At 42.3% G+C, this 8,453-nt stretch overlaps 1 protein-coding gene across 5 annotated transcripts in view; it reads right to left on the reverse strand.

The window, feature by feature from the left end:
• SEC23IP (SEC23 interacting protein) overlaps window positions 1-8,445 on the reverse strand; it is a 28,418-nt gene extending 19,973 nt beyond the window's left edge. For 4 of the 5 annotated variants that reach the window (XR_774180.1, XR_774181.1, XM_010564674.1 and 1 more), the window contains exons 1-5: window positions 8,048-8,445; window positions 3,744-4,273; window positions 2,104-2,299; window positions 1,396-1,589; window positions 961-1,050 (exon numbers count right to left, since the gene is read on the reverse strand). Coding sequence is in view for 3 of the 5 variants with exons in the window: in XM_010564674.1 (XP_010562976.1) it covers window positions 961-1,050; window positions 1,396-1,589; window positions 2,104-2,299; window positions 3,744-4,273; window positions 8,048-8,192 (1,155 nt within the window). In the remaining 2 variants the exon portion in view is untranslated. Of the gene's footprint in view, window positions 1-960; window positions 1,051-1,395; window positions 1,590-2,103; window positions 2,300-3,743; window positions 4,274-7,740; window positions 7,816-8,047 lie in introns of those variants that run through there. The other variant, XM_010564675.1, reaches the window with a different exon arrangement.
• Window positions 8,446-8,453: the final 8 nt, after the last annotated feature.

Genomic DNA, 8,453 nt, shown 5'->3' on the forward strand with positions numbered 1-8,453 from the left:
ACAAGCATTATTCAAGCTCCTCTTTCCTAGACCCCAGTATCCACTCTTCCTTAGCAGATAACTGTTTATGTGAGGATACTGAACACTACCCCTACTTACAGTTACTCTATCATTGGGGGGGGGGGGGAAGAAAAAAGAAAGAAAAAAGTGCAGTGCTTTTCAGGGAAGGATAACAACACTGAAAGTAGCCCAGAAACCCTAGAAAGTGAGGAATTCAGTAGCACAGCTGTTTATAAGACTTACACTGATTCAGTATAGTCTGAACTCATATTTACAACACCAAGTGGTTTAAGCACTCCTTCTCCAGGTTTTTACTGGACAGAACTCCTTAACCAGCATTAATAAGTGCTTAAAGTAGGAGCAACTGTGATCCTTTCTGGCCCTTGGATTATTTTATTTATTAATTACTGCATGTGTGATAAGTGAACAGTCAACAGCGGTGGTCAATAAGGCTAAAGTCCATGTTTTAATCACATGAAACTGTTAGCAGAGTATTTGGAAGAACTTCTATAGCTTTTTTTGCTGTACATTCTCATAGCCCAAAAATAGTTGCAGTGGAAGAGTTCTCATGGCTTAGATACACAAACTAATTACCTTATAGTTAGATTAATGCTCTTCTCCACATGAAAGCTCTTAGTTTAAATTACTTTCCATTCGGTACAGACTGTCTGAGGTTAAACTAATTCAAATTGCCTCCTGTTTGCAGCCAGTTATGCTTAGTTGAAATATTTACTATGCAAACCCTTATTCTTCTTAGGTTTCAGAAAGCATTGTCTTTTAATCATGTGACAGCATATTGAAGCAAGGAGCAGTTCAGTGTTCTATAAACTTTATCATCTTTAATACACACATATCCAAAACAATCAAGCAAGACTAAGACTGCGTTCAATTTATGCTTCCATCCATCTGCTCATTCACCCCTAATGAATTCTGTGAGAACCAATTGCCAAAGTCTATTACCTTGGGATTATGCATAACAATTGTCTCCCCATTTGGGAATTCAAGCCGCCGATGCCATTGATTTGTCGTCACAGCCCTTTTATATTCTGCCTGAAACAGTAAACAAGTTACACAAAATCAGTATGCCTTCTCGGACGAACTATTTTTTGGCCTTGTGCATCATCTGCAATGTTAAAGTTATAATTTACATAACTTTATTTATACAAAAGCGTCACATGAAGCACTACACAAGCTGATTTTAGGTCACAATGGTGCAGGACCTATGCATGAGCAACGTGGCCTTCTAGCCACTCCCCTTTCCAGAATTTGCTTACTTACATTCTAGAAAGTGCATTCTGGAAATCATTTTCATGAAACACAAAGTAGTATTTCTAAGGTCATAAATACAAAGAACTATCAAGTTCTTCGTGAAGTTTATATAAAGGTAATACTAACCTCTAGCTTATCACTAAAATCCTCAGTGTAAGGAATAAACCGGCTATCCTTGTCTCCCTTATAAAACCACATGCATCGTCTCACTTCAGAAGGCTCTTCTTCCCAGTAAACAGCTTTCCTCATTCTGTCATACAGGTATACATCATAGCGTCCCCCGTCAGTGCTCAGAACCACACTCTCAGGATCAGGCTGGACTATGACACAAAGTCACACTCGGTTACAATACTAACACATACAATCTTTTTTCTCTCTCGCCCCAGCCCCAATCACTTCTGTGATGAATTAAGGCCATTAAGACAGATAGCTATACCTTGGAAGAGAAGCTTCGTAATATCGGGCAACCATTGTGTTGCTCCTAAAACACTTCTATATGCTCTGTACACCACAAAAAAAAACCACCTTTGAGCAACTCCCAAATATGAATACTTACTCCAGAGCTGACAGAGTTTAACAAAAAGGCAAACCAAGACATGGGTAACTAGGAACTCTATGTGAAAATGCAATATTCACTAGGGATATACATCTTAACACTGACAGCACGAAGCAACAGATAACGTAAGTGAATAAATCAAGTAGCACAAAATACATCTTCGAGATGTGTATTAACATTACTTATTACTGTCATATCACTCTCTCACACGTGAGTGGCATTACTCTAACATCTTCCTTCTAGTCCTTCTGTTCACCTCTGAGTAAGATACGACTTACCGGAATTATAGACTTCCTCTAGTTTTGCAGAATCCAGAATGCTGAATGGCATCCATATTTGCTTGTCCTCCACCTCCTTACAGTAGAACCAGTGTGGCTGAACGGGCTCATATTGGTTCTGCAGCAAAACAGGAGGTGCCTGGACCAGTGGACCTGCAGGCCTGGGAGCTTGGAGCTGTGACTGAGACTGTGGAAACTGAAAATACATATGGGCTCATCACCTCAATCTCACATAGTTTTTACAGAACTGATCTATACTTTGCTATAGAGAGAACACTCTGACCCTTTATTTCTAACATTTTTTCCTCCCCAAGAACATTATCTTTCATTATAAAAATGTTATAGACAAGTTGTCTGCTTTATCATGTTTTTGAAAACTTACAACTTTTCAAATTGAGAAAGGATGTGAATTTCATTCCCACAAATACTGTTAAAAACTGTTATGGTCTAGCACCTTGATTACCTAAAACCAGTAAGACTTAAAACATTCTCTTAAATTTTCAAAACTCAGGCTGAGCTTATTTCTTACAGCCACCAAATCTGACATGAAAATTAAAATGCACTCTTCTCATTATTCATTTATACATAATCACATTTTTGCATAAAGATTTGTCAATTTTAACAAGTGGCCGCTTCAGAAATAGCTCTCTTCCTGCAAAGTGATCAGGACAGGCAGATTTCAAACTCAAATGCAGCCTCAGTGATGCAAGAAAAGTAACTGATTTTGAAAGGGACTATAGCCTACATAAAGCTGATTTCATACAAATTGTACAAAGATCCCAGTTAGCACAACTAAAAGCAAGTGATGTCAGCAGTAGCAACTGCTTTGGTTGATAGACTTAAAGAAAAAAAAAACTAATATATTGCACAATATATAAAATCAAGCAAACAGAAGTTCTGAAATTCTTCAATCTAAAACTCCAGACTGTTTAGGTTGTACTGCTTTTGCTATGTTTTTTGTCATTATATAATCTTTCTATTCTTTATTCACAATAGCAGCAATATAGCAATAGCTCGGGCAAAATAAAAACAATTTTTGTTGTTTTTAAGGAAAACTTGTCAGGTTATTACTAACCCATTCACATTATTAAAATAAGGCTTTTGTGAAGGTAAAAGAAGAATGGAGATTAATGCTTTATATCACATAAAATCCTCAACCGATGTGTTTCAAAGGGTTTGCTCACAATTTACGTGACTTAGATCATAATTTCAAAAAGTGCTGGCTTCACCAGCAAAACCAGCTTGAAAAGAGTTTTTTAGCCCGTATCTTGCAAATGGCTGAATGACCCAATTTACAGCAGAGGCACAAACAATGCAGCAACACAGCTGAAATGGCAGCAAACTCAGACAGAAAAGAGCAACAGAACTTCACAACCTGGCTTTGTTTCTGACACCAGGGACTCACGTAGCTACAGCCTCAGGGTACACTCACTTCAAAGATCGGGAAGTTTTCCTAAAGCAACAGTTGCAGCCTAGCTCTAGTGAAAAGATTTTGCTATCAGAAATAGTTCAAGACTTTTTCTGGAGTTTTTTGGGGTGGGGAAAGAAAAATCTTCAGAAGATAAAACATGCAGTTCAAAGAGGACAGTGACTTAAATTATCTTGTTCTGGTACCAGGACATCAGGAATGAATTATATACCTGTGTCAATGACCCTGGAGGTGTCTGATACATCTGGACAGGTGGTACAGAGGATGGTGGGTGAGCAGGTACGTGACTCTGTTGCAGCTGCGGCGGAGTAAGGTACGGGTTGGCTCTGCTGCTCAGGGTGGTATGCCGATAAGGGTTATATCCCTGCTGAGATGTTCCTTGGGGAAGAGTAGACGCATTTGCAGGCGGGGGACAGCTCTGCTGAGGAGTCTGATAAGCTGTGATTCCCACCTGTGAAGTAGGTGGTGCACTGTAAGAGGACTGTGACTTAGGAATATGCGGTGAAAAGGCATTTTGCCCATCCTGTGACCCAGGCACAAGTGGAAGTGAAGGTGGAGGCCTGGAGAAGGCTGGTGCTCCAACAGGTGGTGCAACAGTTGTTAAGGGTGGCTGCCCAATACTTCCAAATGGATCACTGCTACTAGGTACTTGAGAGAAATAGTTGAAAGTCTGTGGTGGATTGGGGCTGGCAGAAGTCTGACCCAAGAAGCTGTCCTCTTCACCAACATCTGCAGAATCATCTGCAAAAACAAAAAGATCACTAGAGATATTGTGAGAGGTTCAAACCAGTTAGTTACCAAAACTCTGTTGGCCCCCATAAAGCCAAAAAGATTACAAACCTTACACATCCTTGACGATTAAACACATCATAAAGTCAAACAAAAGATATCATGTCTTCAAGAACATTTAAATGGACCATAAAAGTTACTTGGTGTACACAGAGAAAGCAACAAAAATTAAAAATCTGAAATAAGAGACCAAAGTATGACTGAAGTCAGGACCTTCCCAAGTCAACTAGGCAAAGATCCCTGGAAGGGATATTAGTGCCCTGGAAGCAATTTCCCTTATGCCTACCAAATGCAAGAGCAGCCTTGGTTCATTTTCTTTCACCATGAAAACAGTTACTAAGCATAGGACTTTACGCTCTGATTTTTAGACTTCCAAGATCAAATTCAAAAGTAGAGCTTAAGGACATTCTCAAATAGGCCAAACCGATTGGTTAACCAATGCATTCTCACCTGCTCCTTCAGCAGAGCCCCCGCAAGGTTTCTCATTTTACTTGCAAGGTGGCCATAAGTCATCGCTCCAAGTCATTTGATGAGCAGGACTTATTCCAGTTCTCTCTGAAAATCCTACTCTAGACTGGCACAAGAGCTAAATCTCTGGTGCAGAAAATTAAGTCCCCATTCTGCGTAATTGTAGGAGAGGGCTTAAAAAGGTGCAAGACAATGACTGCCCTTTCGCAGTGAGAAAATACATAAACCAGGTTCTGGTCAATCACAGTTTTCTGCTTCGCAGCGACCTACTAACAAGTGGAAAAAAAAGTGGCTTGACATTATCACAGGTCTCACAGTAAGCTCAGTTAAACCTGTGATGGTCTTAGCATTACTGCCTGCCTCCTGAAGGAACAGCACCTTGCAAGCAGCCAATGCAATCTGCAGAAGTCATAAGAGCGTTGTCATCTGCTCTGGCAATCAAATAATCCCCGGGCTATGGGGAAGAAACCACAGAGCTATCATCGCTTCTCTGCTACTCAATCCCTAGCCAAAGAGAGAGACCAAGCATCTCTGCAGCTACAAGCAGCCAATAACAAATGTCTTTATCCACAGCCAACATAACTGTAATATAGAGTATCAAGGGAGCACAGGGGAATCCACAGAGAAGCCTCCCTAGGAAGCTGCTGTTCTAATTAATTAATCATAAAAGAAGCAGCTGCCATGACTAAAATGGACTATTTTAACCATCTTTTATTAGTAGTCTTTTCAGATGATGTCTGTTTGAGGCATCACCTGCATTTATCAATTTCTCTTACTTTCACCTATAGCATTTTATCCCGCTTTGAGGAACAAAATGCAAAATCTACATGTGTGAACCATCATGTGGAGGATACTAAAACCATTTATAAGCAACAACCACTATGAAGTCAGGCCTATGGCTTATCTCTGAACTACAAGCAGACTAGCCATTTATATTAAATAAGCGGTCTCAACTTCTAAACAATAAAATTCTTCTTCCTTTCACATTTCATAACCATTGTGGAATAGAGAGGAGCATACTGTACACCACGCTGTTAATTCTCAGCTTTCCAAGTAACTGGTAGCAGAGGCAATTCACCTCACCATGTCAGATCACGATAAACATGTAGCAACGTGCTGAAGAGTTTTCAAGGCCTTTACCAAATGCCCATTCACAGAACAGCTACTCTTCTCCAATTTCAACTAGGTTTCAGAGATTTAGTCTAACTGTACCTTTCCTTGCAAAATGAGGTTGAAGAAGTTCTGCCAAAACAAAAATTATACTTATACGTGTGTGTATATATGTACACACACACACATTTTCCAACACAGTACATTACTTTCTACTTTGCCTTTTTCTAATTCTGCAAAAACTATGTTGGAACATAAGCCCGGACTAGCAGAAAAAGTAGCACTTCATACAAATTTAAAAATTTCCTGTGAGTGTACAGCTTTGACATACAAGGGCAGCATTCTTCCCATATACAAAACAGTCTTTCTTCAACAGTGACTGTGTGACAACCTCCTGTATATCCCTCCATATATAACGTGGATCCTTGCCATTCACAGATTGTCACCTGACAACCACAAGTGACATTAGTCCACTTCCTTATTGGGAACACTCCTCTCTATCTACAGTAAGTATATCAGTTACTTCACCCACACCTGAGCCAGAGAATGTATCTTCTATCATCAAACTGCAAAGCACAAAACACTTATTACTCGCTCTTGGAAATACAAGAATTTTATGACTGCACACAGCTTCCTAATGTTGGCTGTCAGATGTCAAACAATTCCTGAGATCAATCCTTACTACAGTTTACACAATTTAAAATACAAACTCAAGAGCTTGTTTTTTCCTGCTTCAAACTATGATTCAAGATGCAAACTGCTCTACACAGCCAGATCCCTGTGACACCTGGCTGGACAAACAGTGAGCGCAATGGACCACTGAAATAGAACATTTAACAGGACACAGGCCTTACTCGGACGGACACGGATTGTGGCACAACCTCCAGCACTGAAGTTCACTGCAGCTGCAAAACTATGAATCTTCATCCCATCAAATTTTAAGTGAGATGGAGAGCATATGATTCACCGCATTAATGAAATCCCATCAGATTTTCTCCTTGGCTAGCTTCAGAATCTTCAGGAAATTGCCACATGACAGTCGTCTGTGCAGAACTACTGGCAAGACTAGCACTTAAAAACTACTTTTTTTAAAAAATGAAAAACAACATATATTTGCAAGAAAGAAAAACTATAAAGATTGCACAATGGAAGTAGTAAATATATCACCTACCTAGATACCTCAAGTAAGTAGGAATAATACTCTAATGCTTCTAACCCTCCCACCCAAAAAATTGTAGCTGATATAAAAAAAATGTCTCAAAGCCATACTTGGCAAACATTTTCTTAAATCCACAGAGATGTACTCCACTGATTTCCAGCTATATTAACACTTATTTTAGCTAAGATACAACAGCATCGAAATCAAGTCTTGGATTTTGGACTCAACATGTGCTGACGCAGTAAAATTTAAAATTATCTGATTTCTAGTTGTATTTCTAATACTTAAAGCTTAAATCTCAGACTGAACGCATTTCCAGAAAAATCCGTTCCTTTATCTGAAACTATTTGAGCGTCAGATTTTAAGTTGCAGATGCATGTGTTTGGAACACCATTAAGGCTTTAGAAGGACAGAGTATTAAAACCACGGTTAAGTTAACAAGGCCATTTAAGGTGCCTGCTTAACATGCTATTTTCACACAGGGAAAATAGAAGATAACGTGGCAGAGGAGCTTAAAAAGAGCGAAAACACTAAGTACATCCCTGAATGGAAGTACTGACAGCTGTGAATTGCTGAAACAAATATGCTCATCAATGAACTGAAAACACGACAATCATCCCTTCTCCTTAGACCCAGAACTAAAGCCCAAACACTTGAGCACAGGCAGGAAAGCGGAGCGCACACATCTCGAGCAGCTTGTCTCTCCTGGAGCATTAACGCCCGGCAGCTAGCAGTGACAGCCAGCTCAGCGAGCCCTACGGAGAGAAGATTAGGGTCCAACCGACGCGTAGCGGGCCCAGACGCCGACCAGGCCCGCGGCACCCCTCGGCAGGCCCCGGCTCGGTTCCTCGGGTCTCCCACCGAGCCCACAGCCCGTTATCCAGCGGCGCGGAGGGCACAGTCCCGCCGGGCTCCCGCCCAACCCCGCCGCCCCCCCCCCCGCCCGCCCAGGGGCCCCCCCACCACCCCCCCCCCGCCGGCCTCCCTACCGGCTGCCAGGAGAGCGGGGCCCGGCGGTATAGCCGGAGCCTGGCTGACCGGGATGAAGGGCACGGTGAAGTTGAACTCGGTAGCGGAGGAAGAGAAGAGCAAGTTGGTGGTGCCGCCGGCAGCCCCAGGCTTCGCCGCCGCCATGGCTGCACCCCGGCCACGTCCCTTCCCCCGCGGCGGCCCGGCCCTTTCCGCCCTCACCGCTTTGCCCGCTTCTAAGATGGCGGCGGCGACGCGCCCCGACGGCCTCTCCGCGTGCGGGTGAGGAGGAGAAGGCGGGCTCGCCCCTGGGCGGGGCCGCCATTGCCGCAGGAAGAGGAAGAGGAAGGAGGAGGAGGGCGGAAGCGGGGAGCCCCCGTGCGAGGCTTGCGAGCGGGACTTGGCGGCTGCAGGCTGCCGGCGGTC

The sequence above is a fragment of the Haliaeetus leucocephalus genome, unplaced genomic scaffold, assembly GCF_000737465.1.
Source record: "Haliaeetus leucocephalus isolate CR32 unplaced genomic scaffold, Haliaeetus_leucocephalus-4.0 Scaffold184, whole genome shotgun sequence".
Classification (NCBI taxonomy): Eukaryota; Metazoa; Chordata; class Aves; order Accipitriformes; family Accipitridae; genus Haliaeetus; species Haliaeetus leucocephalus.